At 37.4% G+C, this 15,127-nt stretch overlaps 1 protein-coding gene across 3 annotated transcripts in view; it reads left to right on the top strand.

Annotated features, from left to right (window-relative positions):
• LOC6051573 (troponin C, isoallergen Bla g 6.0101) overlaps positions 1 to 6,211 on the top strand; it is a 38,731-nt gene extending 32,520 nt beyond the window's left edge. For all 3 annotated transcript variants that reach the window (XM_038263639.1, XM_038263640.1, XM_038263638.1), the window contains exons 3-4: positions 5,280 to 5,675; positions 5,745 to 6,211. In XM_038263639.1, the coding sequence (XP_038119567.1) occupies positions 5,280 to 5,675; positions 5,745 to 5,779 (431 nt within the window). In that variant the 3' untranslated portion in view covers positions 5,780 to 6,211. The remainder of the gene's footprint in view (positions 1 to 5,279; positions 5,676 to 5,744) is intronic.
• The last annotated feature ends 8,916 nt before the right edge of the window (positions 6,212 to 15,127 follow it).

Genomic DNA, 15,127 nt, shown 5'->3' on the forward strand with positions numbered 1-15,127 from the left:
AAGTCAAGTTCAAGTCAAGTTCAAGTCAAGTTCAAGTCAAGTTTTAGTCAAGTTCAAGTCAAGTTCAAGTCAAGTTCAAGTCAAGTTCAAGTCAAGTTCAAGTCAAGTTCAAGTCAGGTTCAAATCAAGTTCAAGTCAAGTTCAAGTCAAGTTCAAGTCAAGTTCAAGTCAAGTACAAGTCAAGTCCAAGTCAAGTCCAAGTCAAGTTCAAGTCAAGTCTAAGTTCAATTCAAGTTCAAGTCAAGTTCAAGTCAAGTTCAAGTCAAGTTCAAGTCAAGTTCAAGTCAAGTTCAGGTCAACTTCAAGTCAAGTTCAATTCATGTTCAAGTTATGTACAATTCAAATTTGAGTAAAATTCATTAAAGAATAGGGTAACACGAGTTTAACTCAAGTCTAGGTCTAGCCAATGACTTCTGAACAATCTGAAGAAAGCCAAACTTTCCGACTTTAATTTAAACACAAACTAGAAACCCCCCTAGCCAAAACCTCCCAAAGCCAAATCCCAGGGCATTCCTCCAGGGTATAATCACTTGTTTTTATCCCATTACGGTGCGCGCTAAAAGCTTTAACTTAACGAGCGATAAAAGGACCTCGTAAACAACGAACGTCCTGTTCCCTAGGACCAAGACCACAACTCGCTGGCGTGGTCTTTGTTCAAAGAAAGCAAAAAAAAAAAAATAGTATGACCAAGCCACCAAAACCGAAACCAGCGAGCGAGCAAAAGTATCCGCTTGCATGTAACAGTGTTTTTAAATAATAAATTACATTCATAAACGTTGATCAAATTTCCGAGCGTGAAGAAGCGTTGCAGGGGGGAAAAAAAGGAAACAACCTCCGGACCGGACGCCCGGGTTGACGTGGTCCCCTTTGAGGGGGAGGAAAAAGCAGGTTGAAAAATGAACTCCTCGACGCAGAACCAACAAAGTTGTTGGACGGTTCAGTTACCTCACCGGCAGCCAGGGCCCTCTGGACAGTGTGCTGATGAAGTCAACTAAAAGGCTTTGGAGTTGCGTCACTTCAACATAAATCAACCTAAAGTCAGCTTGAAGTCAGCTTCAAGCCAATTTCAAGTCAACTTTTAGTCAACTTCAAGACAAGTTCAAGTCAACTTCAAGTCAAGTTCAGGTCAACTTCAAGTCAACTTCAAGTCAACTTCAAGTCAACTTCAAGCCAATTTCAAGTCAACTTCAAGTCAACTTCAAGTCAGTTTCAAGTTGACTTCAAACTTGATGATTTTTTCACCAGATTCCTCAACTTTTCTGCTTTTTTTCGAAAGATCAGCTTCGAAAAACCGAGATAAAGACTTGAATTTGACTTGGACTTGACTTGAACTTGACTTAAACTTGACTTGAACTTGACTTGAATTTGACTTGAATTTGACTTAAACTTGACTTGACTTCAAGCCAATTTCAAATCGACTTCAAGTCATCTTCAAGTCAGCTTCAAGTCAACTTCAAGTCAACTTCAAGTCAACTTCAAGTCAACTTCAAGTCAACTTCAAGCTAATTTCAAGTCAACTTCAAGTCTATTTCAAGTCAACTTAAAGTCAACTTCAAATTGACTTCAAACTTGATGATTTTTTCGCCAGATTCCTCGACTTTTCTGCTTTCTTTCGCAAGAACAGCTTCGAAAAACCGAGATAAAGTTCACTTTCCGGACCAATATACAAAGTAACCTCTCTCGCTCCCTGGAAATGTACCAGCTAGGAAAATGAATGGAAAATCAACTCTTTTCAGCTTTCCAATGTCTCCGGAAGGACACCTGTGACAATTCTTGCTGCTTGGTCCAGGTTTTGGCACTAGTTTCTTTGTGCAAACTTTGTCCCATTTTTCCTTTGACAGGTGAAGAGGTGAGAAAAATCGATTATGTCGGCACAATTTCCAACTCCAGGTTCCGTTTTTTTCTTTCTCGTGTGACCGGAGATGCCGGAGAATAATGACGGCCTTTTGGGTCGGACTTTCCGGACTGTTCCGGTGGGAGGGAGTTTTTTTTTCATGGAAGTCAAATCAAAAAGGTTTCGTAAAACAGGTCGGCTTTGATAACCGAAATGAACGGAAAATGGCCGGATGTGTTCCGAGGCAGCTAATGGATCGGACCAATTTGAGAAGCCTCACGAGGGGGTCACTTTTGTAGGAAAACTTTCATGGTGAGAGCACTTTTTTTTTTCGTGGATAAAAGTTTAATGGGTTTTGTTTAACTAACCTTTTAGGACTGTTCGTACTTCTGAGAGTTGACTTAAAAGATTTGTTGGAATTTGCTTCAAATAGCAAGATTAGATTATATTTTAAGCTAGTTGAACACATTTTGTTGTCTTTTTGATGTTACGTTACTTATTCACAACTTGTTGTGACATACTTGCAACTTGCAGTTACTTATTTGCAACTTATTGTAACTAGTTGTGACACATCTGCGACTTAGTTTAACTTTTTGCAACTTGTTGTAACTTATTCACAACTTGTTGTTACTTAATTGCAACTTGTTGCAACTTATTTGCAACTAGTTGTAACATACTTGCAACAAGTTGTAACTTATTCACAACTTGTTGTTACTTATTTGCAACTTGTTGCAACTTATTTGCAACTTGTTGTTACTGATTTTCAACTAGTTGTAACTTACTTTCAATTTGTTGTAACTTATTTGCAACTGTGTGTAACTAACAGGGAACAAAAATTTACTTTACTCTTTATTTATACTTGTATTTACTTCAAAATGAGTCGATCGTAAAAATTGTAATTAAATAATCAACAAGTGTCCGCCCTTTACCCTTTCCCAGCACTCTCATCCATCACCGCTGGTGACGCTCAAATTACAAAATCCAAAAATGTACTTGCCAAACTCCCACGTGTCGGAAATAAATCAATAGCAACAACAAAAAGAAAACAATTTCTTTCCCCGCCTCGAAAGCTCATTCAAAATTGAATCACAACAGCCCCACAGACAAATCGACGCAATCCACTGTCGACAGGGGCAAACCATCCCTTTTGGCCACAGCACCAGACCGAGGTCCGTGGCGGTAAGCTAGGCACGTCCCCATCCGAAAGGGCGTCCGTGGGGTTTGCCAGTAACCATCAGAAGCATCGATGCACCGACGGACCAGTGAAAATGGCAATAAATTTCCGATCCCGTCCTCGACAAGCTGTTGTTGTTGACCGGAATAGGGAGGGGAACATTTCGAAAGGGTTCAAGTCTAGCTTATTAAGTCAAAATCAAGTCCAAGTCAAGTTCAAGTCAAGTTCAAGTCAAGTTCAAGTCAAGTTCAAGTCAAGTCCAAGTCAATTGCAAGTCAAGTTCAAGTCAAGTTCAAGCCAAGTTCAAGTCAAGTCCAAGTCAAGTCCAATTCAAGTCCAAGTCAAGTCCAAGTCAAGTTTAAGTCAAGTTCAAGTCAAGTTCAAGTCAAGTTCAAGTCAAGTTCAAGTCAAGTTCAAGTCAAGTTCAAGTCAAGTTCAAGTCAAGTTCAAGTCAAGTTCAAGTCAAGTTCAAGTCAAGTTCAAGTCAAGTTCAAGTCAAGTTCAAGTCAAGTTCAAGTCAAGTTCAAGTCAAGTTCAAGTCAAGTTCAAGTCAAGTTCAAGTCAAGTTCAAGTCAAGTTCAAGTCAAGTTCAAGTCAAGTCGAAGTCAAGTCAAAGTCAAGTCAAAGTCAAGTTCAAGTCAAGTCCAAGTCAAGTTCTAGTCAAGTCGAAGCCAATTCGAAGTCAAGTAGAGCCAAGTTGAAGTCAAGTCAAATTCATGTCAAATTCTAAGTCAAATTTGGGTTATTTCATTTGATAAAGTAAGTCGACTACACCCTTTCGAATCATCACCTCCCAGGAGTTTGTTTTGCCTTTTTGCACTCCGGGAACGAAGCACAACATTGAGGCAGCTCTGCCTCCGGCCAGGGCTATCAATGACCACTTCTGGGCCAGCTAACAGGTCCCTGCAGACCAGAGCTGGAATAGCAACCTCACTCACCGGCCTTCCAAAAGTTAAAGCTCGTCCCACACCGTCCTGACCGTCTCAAATCGTCGAAGTGAGCTGTTCGATTTTTCCTGAACTACATTCCGGCTGCCATCTCACGTTTTTGCGACGCTGACCATGCCTTGCGAGGTGGGTGTTATTAATAGATCCCAGCAGTTTAATTGGTGCGGAGAAATGGTCAACGGCACCGGAATGGGACACAGTTTTGGAATGAATGGGATTTCGGAGTTGCAACATTATTTGCGAGTTTGAAATTGAAGGCAATTGAGATTGTTGTTCAGCACTTTTGAGCTGTTCAATCGATTGACATTTGACAGTTGGACACAATTGAACAGCTTGAGACGGTCATCAACAACAGTTTCAGATTGAGACGTTAGCAGGCTAGAGACTTGAGACAGTTAACAGCTTGAGACGGTTGTCAAGTCGGCCACCTGCTGAAGACGGCCCATAGATTGAGATTGAGAGTCAACTAGTAGGGTGATCATCAGCTTGAGACGGTCACTGCTGTAGTAGGTTGTCAGATTAAAACGTTTATCAGTTTGAGACGGTTAACTACTAGAGTCTGTCAACAGCTTGAGACGGTCACGTTTTGAAGATGTTCCATGAGACGGTCAACTTTTTGACAAATTGAACTGGTCATCAGCTTGAAACGGTTGACTGACAATTGCGTGAAACAGTCGACGCAGCTTGAAACGGTCACTTTCTAAAGTTTCAAGCTGTTGAGACGGTCACTTTTTTAAGGATGTTTCATAGATTGAGATGGTCAAGAACTTGAGACGGTCAACTGTTTGAGACACACCCCTTCTAGAGATGATCGACAGATTGAGGTGGTCTTAAGCTTGAGACGGTCAACAGCTTATAGGATACGACTGACAGTCGACAGATTGGGATTTCAAGCTTGTTTTTGTCATTGGCTTGAGACGGTCACCTTCTAGAGTGGATCAACAGCTTGAGACGGTCACTTCTTAAAGAAGTTGAGATGGTAAAACATTTAAGATAGTCAACTGTTTGAGACATACCATTTCTAAAGCTGATCGACAGTTTGAGACGGTCATTTCTAAAGAGGGTTGACAGGTTGAGGTGGTCATACCCATGAGATGGTTGACATGTTGTAAACTGCAAGAGGCAGTCGATAGCTTGAGATGGTCACATTTTGAAAAAAAAAGGCAAAGGCAGTCATAAACTTGAGACGGTCAGGCTCTAGAAAAGAAAAAAAAAAATCGTTGAGACGGTTGAACGGGACGCTTAAAACAGTTCAGCGAGAAGCTAGACGATCAGCTAAGACAACTCAGCTAATTTCTCCTTCCTTTTCCTCTCTCCTCCACAGTGCTCCGCAACGCCTTCAACGCGTTCGATCAGGAGAAGAAGGGATGCATCGGCACCCAGATGGTCGGCACCATCCTGAGTATGCTGGGCCACCAGCTGGACGACAAGCTGCTCAAGGAGATCATCGACGAGGTCGACGCCGACGGCTCCGGTGAGCTGGAGTTCGAGGAGTTCGTTACGCTGGCCGCCCGGTTCCTCGTTGAGGAGGACGCCGAAGCGATGCAGCAGGAGCTGAAGGAGGCGTTCCGTCTGTACGACAAGGAGGGCAACGGTTACATCACCACCGCCGTGCTGCGCGAAATCCTGCGCGAGCTGGACGACAACATCACCGCCGAGGATCTGGACATGATGATCGAGGAAATCGATTCTGACGGTTCCGGAACCGTTGACTTCGATGGTGAGTTGCCAACCTCATTCGCTACGTCCTGGTTCAAAACTCTAACCTCACTTTCTCTTCCCCTTGCAGAATTCATGGAGGTCATGACCGGTGGAGACGATTAAGCGTCCAGGACGTCCCCAACCCCCCCCACTAACTCTGCTAGCTTAATGTTCGTTTAATGTTAAATTATACCTTCTACAACCAGAGAGAAAAAAACAAAACTCTACTCTACTGTCGTGTTAATGTTAGCCTAAAAAGTTTCCACCAAAAAGTTTACTCTAAGATTGTTCACACCAGTATCAGGTAGTATCAGCACACACACACACAACCACAACAATGAACGTAGAGTAGTAGATAGCGTAAAACAACAGACTCAGTGACTAGGAATGGTCCAAGATCGGAGATGTATTTGCTAGCCACCCAGAAGAACACCCTTAAGCTTGTCGGGCCCCGCGGCAGGACGAGCGTCGAGTTTCCATAAGCTTTAGTTATTTTGGAAACCCTGAGTGTGCAGCAATTGTGTTTGTACAAAAATAAAATCGATTTGTACCCTGAACTCGAGAGAAGTTTTTTTTTGTTGTGGTTGCAGTTCTGCAGCGTAATTTGAAATTTCCTTGAAACAGTTGTTGGTCTGATTGCGCGGTGGGGGAAGTCTGAAATTGTGAAGAATTGCAACTCTTTTTAACTTCCCGGGCAGACAGTAATAACAAAATTCATGCCATTTCAATAACAAATACTGTTAAAATAACAGAAACTGTTATGGACATTTTTGCATACGGGTATAATAACAGTTTATGTTATCATAACAAAATTTGTTATTGGTCTGATATTGGTTGAAATCCAAAACAACTTTGGAATGACATTTCTTGTTATGGAAGAATATCTCCAAATGTTATTGGGATAATCGGATTAATTGTTAAAATAACAAAAAATAATAACAAAGATTTGTTCGAAGAATAACTAAAAATGTTATTAATCTGTTATTACAATAACAAAAAATTCATAACGACGAATAACAAATCTTGTTATAAATAACATATAATGTTATTGGGCTAGTATTTTCAAATAACAAAAATGTTAATCCCAAGTTATTTCCGTCTGCTCGGGTTGTTGATTATTGAAGACAGTTTAGACAACTGTACCTAGGAAGTTAACAGTTCAGATATTTACACATTTTTATTGTGACAAATCTTACTAATTCGGATAAAATTTGTGTCCAAATCTAACATGTCAGCAATTTAAGGAAAGCCCCTACCATATAGGTAGATATAGTTAGTTTTTATTTTTATACCGGCCATGAAAATTGACATTTACCGTATCAATATGAGTTCAAATTTCATGGATTTTGTTATTGGTAATAAAAATTGACAGTTTAATAGAATTCAACTGAAAATTCCAATTATTCCTGTAAATATTTGAACTAAATGCATTAAATATTTCATATAATACTATAAAACTAAATTTCAAAAACTTTCTGAAAAGCTCTTTTTCAGATTGGTCATGTCTAACATGACCACCTTCACCTTTTTTTCAAAAAAACGAGTCGTACATTTATCCAACGGTGCTCTGTCAAAACCAAAATTGTTATTATTTTCGACATTGGCGCTGAAAAGTTTTACTTTTTAGTACTCAAATGAGTACAATAATGAAATTTTCATTACTGTTCTTTTTTGTTTGGGTTTGGGCGGCAAAGTCCTTGTTGTTAAAAGGAAGACACTAGTGGTTGGTACTAGCAATGGTGGCCGACCGCTACAAAGTCAACTTCGTTTCGTTTTCTTTTTTTGTTCAAGCTGTGTATTCAACTTATAAAAAAGAACTCCAGAAATCGTTTTCAAATTTAATCAAACAAATATATAAGTAAGTATCTCTGGAAAGTTAATATAAAATATAAATATTTAAAAAAACCCATGTAAAATAATTGAGACAGAATATTCAGAATATGTTCTATATGAATATGTTTCTATCTTCATAGTCTACTTTTCCAAACTAGAGTCCTAACCATATTTTTAATTCGTAAACATATTAAATAATTTGTGTTGATCCACTGCAACTATTTTCAAAACTAATTGACTTTCATTTACTTTTAACAGGATTGTTTCAAAAGAGATAAATAACTTAAAAGGTTTTTTTTTTCTCGAGAATTGTTTAGCACTTTTATTTTTTTTTTATTTTGTATTGTTTTTATTCCGAGTTCTAGCAGTATTTTTTTTTCGTCATTTGTCCTCAGTTAAGGTACAGCAGAGTAGAATTTTTAATCTTGAGCTCTCAACAATTATGTTTGTTTTGTAGTTTTGATTTTTTTTCCAAATTTTCTATGTTTTGCTTGCTTGCTTTTCAAAATTCTAAACCTAAAAGTTTCTATCATTTGTGTTTTATCATTTTTCTGAACATGATCATGAAACGAATTAATTTTTGTTGAATTTCTAAAAAATATTATAACATTTTCTATTTCCATTTTGCTTAGTTTAAAAATAAGCAAGCAAATACACATCCTCTTGAATTTTTCCAGAAGTCATTGGAAATCGATATCCATTTTTTGGAAATCCAATTTAAAACTGCAATTAGTAATCCTCGGAATTTCGAAACTGGATTTCATCTGTATTTTTTTGATTTGGCCTCCCTTATACGAAGCCATTAGCTTATCCATATAAGTCACTAACTCACTAAAACTTTTGATAGAAACTTGCTTGCTCACTTCTTATTGAGCTATTTATCACTCGATTTCAGTTGAAAACGCTTTTAATTAGCTTTAATTGCATGTTAAAGTTCTGACCTGCCAACATTAGAGGCACGCTGGAATTAGATGCTGTTCCCCTACAGCCAGAGTTATTCAACTGTCTCATTGTAGACGCACTCGGCAGGAACAATGAGACAGCTGGGGAACAATGAGACACTCTACGAAAATCAACATTTTTCTAGTAAAACATCATGTTTTTGTATTTTTACATTGCAGGTGACTTGCCTTGAACATTTTAGAGCAATTTTGCCATCATTAAACTTTTATTAACAAAAGTTATACTAAAAAGTATTTTAATTTTGTAAAATCCATATATTCATAACAAATAACTTTGTATTTTTTGTTAAATGGAGTTAAAACTCAATAAATATGCCAAAATCACTTTCAATTAATGTTTTGAAAGAATTACATAGATTTTGAAAAGTTTATTTAAGAAAAATCAAAGTGTCTCATTGTTACCCAGGAGCTGAAATGAGTGGGGAGCAATGAGACAGCTCTGGATTTTGGGTATATTCTAAATTTTGGCCAAACCTAATGAAAGGACATTGTAGCCCAACTCAATCCCTATGGAACGTCGAAAGAAATTTGAAGAAATATTAGTTTTGGTGTAAATGGCAGCCTACGAGCGAAAAAGTATTTTTTGTCCACAAATTACTTTTACACCCAAGAATCAAACATTTATGAATAACTTTTCAAGGGAGCGTTCATATCCAAAGCCACTATTATGGCAGACGTGTATCTAGTAGATACACCTTTCCCCAAAATATGAGCCTGATTGGTTGAAACTACGACTTGTGAGAGCCATTTTATCATTGTTCCCCGTGTCTCATTGATGACTACTCTACCCTACAGTGGTTCGCAAAGCGGCCTCAATTTAGATCTGTCAAAGCGGAACCAATTTACTGTTCGCAAAATGATACCGAGAAGTGGCAAGTATTGTGATCGATCTGTAATTTATTTTGTCAGGAATAAAAAAGTCGATGGCCTCGAGCTTTTGAGGTATTCGAAGCCAACACATCGAAGAGGGTTGAAATCGAGATTGGCATAATTCGTCTCTAACATTTCAATAAGTGCTATGTCTCCCGCAAAACCTATGTTTATGACGAATTATCAAGAACTATGATTTGAAACTGTCAAATGATATTAAATAACTTATTCGGTTGCTCTTCTGATTCACAAAATTCCACCCGCTTCCGAAACATTTTTTCATCACGTGGAAACAAAAAAGGTCTCTTTTGGCCGCCCATCGTTTAATTCTAACAAAAAAAGTGCGAAGTGTTTCAAAACAATTCACTTTAGCAGCAAAAAATAAGTCACGCTAGAGCTTGAACATTAGAGTGTAATAAAAATGACTTTTTGGTGGGCATTCAAGGGTTTGTTCCGGTGGGCATACTAAGCCCAAATCCAAAAAATGAGCTTGATTGGACGTAACAGAAGCTGGCGCTTTGTAATTGAATTTTAAATGGGATTTAGCCCGTAAAAAAGATTTTTTTCAAAAATGACACTTTTTGATGCATTTTGGCCACTGAAGCGTTTATTTTCAACATCATTGGCGTGTAGGCCAGATCCTTGCGCATCTATTGGTATAAATAACATTGAAATTTGGAGTACCCTGTAGCTCGGTACAGACTATCAAAGTTTGGAATTTTTTTTTAAAAATCGGCCCCAGCAAAATCAAATGGCGTCTCGGGGGTCGTGAGGCGCGACGCATATCTTTTCGCCGGAGCCTATTTTTCGAAAAAATGTTGTGTTACATTAGATTAGATTAGATTAGGAGCCGGTTTTTCGAAAAAATGCCTAACTTTTAAGATTTGTATCGAGCTCCAGGGTGTTCCAAATTTAAATGTTATATATACTAAAAGATGCGCAAGGATCTGGCCTACACGCCAATGATGTTGAAAATAAACGCTTCAGTGGTCAAAATGCCTCAAAAAGTGACATTTTTGAAAAAATCCGTTTTACGGGTTTAACCTTTGAACCCCCTTGAATGCCCGACAAAAAGTCATTTTTGTTACATTCTATTGAACATAGCCTTATGCTTTTTTTTTATGTTTACAGTTGTAGTTCATTTGTTTTAGTGGGGAGCTTTCGAAAATCACGATACGTTTTATGTCTTTTCAGCACCCAGGTTATAATTCAAAAATGTTTATTTTTGAAGGAATTTTCTGATGGACACCATCTTTGATCGTTAATTTTTAAAGGCGATATTTAGATAATTTGTTTAACTAAATAAAACAATATCTATACGTACGTATCTTTTTGTGTTTTAGGCTGTAACACCAGCAGCTTTTGAGCCACAGAAAACTATGGCCGAGTCATAACTTTGGAAAAAATTAAATCTTCCAAAAAAAAAAAACTTTACTCAATTTACTCTTAGGTGGTTGATGCCTTCCTCACATTTAGAGGGTAATGCTTTCCAAAATAGATACACAAGGGCGGACCTTTCAGTGTTCTATCAACTTGATTCATTATTCATACCATCAGATTGGGAACTCAGATCTTCATAATTCAGGGCACTTAAGAGCTTATAACTTTTGATAGGGTTGTCAGATCTTCAATCTTTTGAACTCGTTCGAAAGGTCTTTTGATCACCTATCCATCGACAGGTCGCATGATAGATCCGGAAAACGTTTTCATCGAAATATATGAGATCCGGCCTCCAAAAAGTTCATAAATAACACTTAAGTGCGCATAACTTTTGATAGGGTTGTCAGATCTCCAAACTTTTGAACTCGTTGGAAAGGTCTTTTGAATACCTTTCTAAAAATGTATAGCATGAACCACCCTTTTTACAATCTTCCGGACTTTTGTTAGAATCGTTTTTTTAGCATAACTTTTGAAATTCTTTACTAAACATTATAATTTTTATAGCGACTTATGGGACCCCAAGATGTATCGAATTAGACCAATACGGTCCAAATCGGTTCAGCCAGTGTCGAGATAATCCAGTGCAATTTTTTTTGATCAACATCCCACCACACACACAGACATTTGCTCAGAATGTGATTCTGAGTCGATAAGTATACATGAAAGTGGGTCTAGAAGGTCAAATTAAGAATTCCGTTTTTTGAGTGATTTTAAAGCCTTTTCTCAGTAAGGTTAGGAAGGCAAAAATACTGCAGCAGTCTATGTTAACTTTAATTTTCAATCCAAAAGTAATTTACAGAAATATTAATATAGTGCACCGTTATTTGAATATGGCTACGTAAATTTTTACTTTAACTAAAAAATTGCGTTTAACCAATTTTTTAATGTTTTTTTTTTTCAATACAGATTTTGAGTAATTTTTTTCAAATAAGTTAATTTTGAAATCGCCAAATAAAATCCCAGTAACTATTTTGTAATAATCCTCAACAATACCTACGACTTTTCCAAACACACCAATTCAATCAGAATGTTTTTTCTCACGATGCAGATTTTCGTATATTTACGTTTTTTCGTTAGTTTGAGCCACATAATTAAAATATGCAGAATATGGGTCGATTTCGTAGAGAATTTCCTCTGAACTTAACGTCATGATTCGTTTTATCAATAACTTGGATATAAGTTCACATGATGAATGTAAAAACTGTGTTATTTGATGAATTCCAACATCAACTTTCATTTAAAGTTTGTTTGAACGCTGTAGCTAATGCAAAAATAATTAAATACAATAAAATTATAAGTTTACCAAAATTTCGAAACGTTTCACTTGAAATATTTCATAGGCGTTCGAAGCACCGGGAAGGCAAAGTAGAAATTTATGGCGTCGATTTCCTTGAATTCAAGCAAATTTTTATATAAACTATCGATTGTTCTGATGTTACCAACTTATTTGAGACCTAAAGAATGCCATTCACTAACATTTCAGACCAAATTTGTACTATTCATAAGTAAAATCGAGTGTCCGGAATTCGAAGCAAAAGTGTTCGGATTTCGAATCAGCTTTTAACAGTGTCCGGGATTCGAAGCACAACAAGACATTTTAAATTCAAAATTCTGATAAAAAATTGTTAAAAAAGACATATTTTGCATGCATTTTCTGGGCACCCTACTGTTTATACTCATTTTTTCTGGGCACCCTACTGTTTATACTACATCCTGATGATGTTTCTACATTTCCTACTTATTACATGATTTTTTGCCAGCTTTAACAAAAATGATATGTTACTAAGTGTCCGCATTTCGAATCATAACGTTATGTGAAATTTTCCATGGATAATGATAATGTTGATATCAAGACTAAAAAATGCATCACAATAAACGGCGTTTAAAGGTTATTACAGAAACTTCTGTTGGTCAAACCCTTCTGGGTCAACGTAGATTCGAAAAGTACATTAAATTTCGTCGTACCGCCCCTCCGTCACGAGATATCAAAAAAACGGACCTCGGATTCGTGATCAGGGACAAAAGTTACCCCTTAGGACAAAGTTTCACGCAAATCAAAGAGGGGTCGGGGCAACTGCTGTGTGAGTTGGCGGAGAATTACCCATATGATAAGACTTTCCAATGAATTACACAGTTTCCAAATTAAAATAAGGTCCAAATTTGACAGTTTCAAATATTTTATTGAGGCAAAGAACATTTTTCGAGCTCTACTACCTCCTAAATTTTCATCAGGATTCATAATTTGGTTCTGTAGATCTGTTGGATTGAACTACCATAAGAGAAAAACCCCTTAAAAAATTGTTTCGTCTCCTATTTTATCCGAAATTTCTTTCTACATACAAATACATTTTGCTCATTATTGTATGACCAAATCTTTACAAACATCTCATTTATTATAGACAAATAAACGCTGGGAATCTTAATCTAAGAACATCGATAAGATCTCTGGAAACATTAGAAATACTTGATTTTGAGTCTCTTGAGAACCTATGTTAACTTTAGACAGTTTACAATAAATATAACAAAATAAGATGTCTGAAACAAACAAAAAGCTAAGAAAAAGTATCTTCCTTCTTGGCGTCCAACTTGCTGGCACGAACAATGACCAGACAATTTGGTGCACAAAGTTGAAAAGTTTCAACTAGTTTACCGGACTTTTTTCACCCTGTCAAATTTAAAGAAAAAGTTCGCGAAACGAATCCCTAGCGGTTCGTTCGAAATTGCAGAGCAGAGGAGCAGCAGCAGTCACTTGGGGAGGAAGAAAAAAAATCCCACTAAGTCAGTCGCTTTAGCGGGCCATCATCAATCATGATTGCTGGCTATAATTTCAGCATATTGCCTTATTTTTTGCAGGGAGAAGAATTTCCACGGGTGACGTGCCGCCGTACCGATGCGTTGAGTTCGTTTGAGACTGATATCGTGCTCCACCGAAATGATCGATGAGTGCACATTCCTGAAGCGGAATGGACGTTTTAGGTTTTTTTTTGTTGGGGAGGGCAGGCAAATTTTTGCAGTGAGTCATGCAGTTATACAGTAGTAGTGTAAAATGAGGCAGGTGGAAATTTTGATGATGACATAACGCGAATTCATTCATAAATGTTTGGAACTGGATAATTCTGCAATTTTTGGATTTGGATTATTTTTTTTGACAATCCCAAAAAAAAATATTTGTCTGCTAAAAAACAATAACAACACTAGGACTAGGATAGATTTATTTGGTCCCTCGCCTTTTAATTTTCAACGAAGCATCATAAACGTAACACCAATCATAATCAATTTGCCTTACATTCAAGCTATTGAATCCAGCATTATTTCCTTTCCTTCGGAAAAAAGGCCACCAATAAACGACCACGCTGCGTGAGCAAGTCAGAAAAAAACATCCTCGAACAGACCTTCTGGGAGGTGTCCAATTCAATTTTTCACCTCCAAACGTGCAACCATCAAAATAGCACACGTTTTGGGAGGACTGCAAATGCGGAGGAAAAAAAAAAGTAAAATAAAATATAGAAACATATAAAAAGTATCACTTAATCAAACGAATTTTGCGCTGAACCGTGCCAGTCGTCGCCACCAGCAAAAAAAAAAAATAAAAGAACCCAAGCAGAAGTGCCGTCGACGTCGTTCCGCCACATTTGAGTGAGGAAAAACAGTTTTTCCTCGCGAGGAGTTTCGGTTTTCTTTTTTCTTTCAATTTGCTCCCACCCCGAAAGATGTTATTGCCTATCCCAATAGCGCATAGAGGTGTGATCATGGCCACTGTCACCGTCGTCGTCGTCGTCGCGTGGAAAAGCGCCAGGAAAATGACAGTCGCCAAAAGTGCCAGAAGGAAGAAGCTGCTTGTGTGTGTGGAGGTATCAGTATGTGTGTGTGAGAGAGATAGAATGGTAACATGTGTATTCTGCCAGCTCTGACTGTTTCTGGAAGGAAGGACGGAAGTGTTGCCAGAAATGGTGATTGGTTTAATGGATTTCTTTTGAATCGATTTTGTAACAACCGGGCTTCAGTTTGACTAAACCAGGTATTATGTTTATAAATTGGCTGTATTCTTGGTTTACTATCAGAATTCAGTCAATATAAGGCTGGTACAAATATTTTTAAAAGTTTTTGTCACCCCCCCCTTCAAAATTGGCCCGAAAAATCAGGGGGCAAAAAAAATATTTTTACAATAAACATCAAAATTTCAATGAAAATTCAAGTGCAACCAGCTGAAATCAAATTAAAATACATTCTCCTGCGTTTAAAATCATTTTTAGCATGTTTGGGTTTATTAAAAAATCTTAAGATTTTTTGAAAATTTTTGATGCAAAATCTTTTTTTTCGATACAATTTTTGTTTTTATGAGATCTTAGATTTTTTGAAAACTAAT

The sequence above is a fragment of the Culex quinquefasciatus genome, chromosome 3, assembly GCF_015732765.1.
Source record: "Culex quinquefasciatus strain JHB chromosome 3, VPISU_Cqui_1.0_pri_paternal, whole genome shotgun sequence".
NCBI lineage: Eukaryota > Metazoa > Arthropoda > Insecta > Diptera > Culicidae > Culex > Culex quinquefasciatus.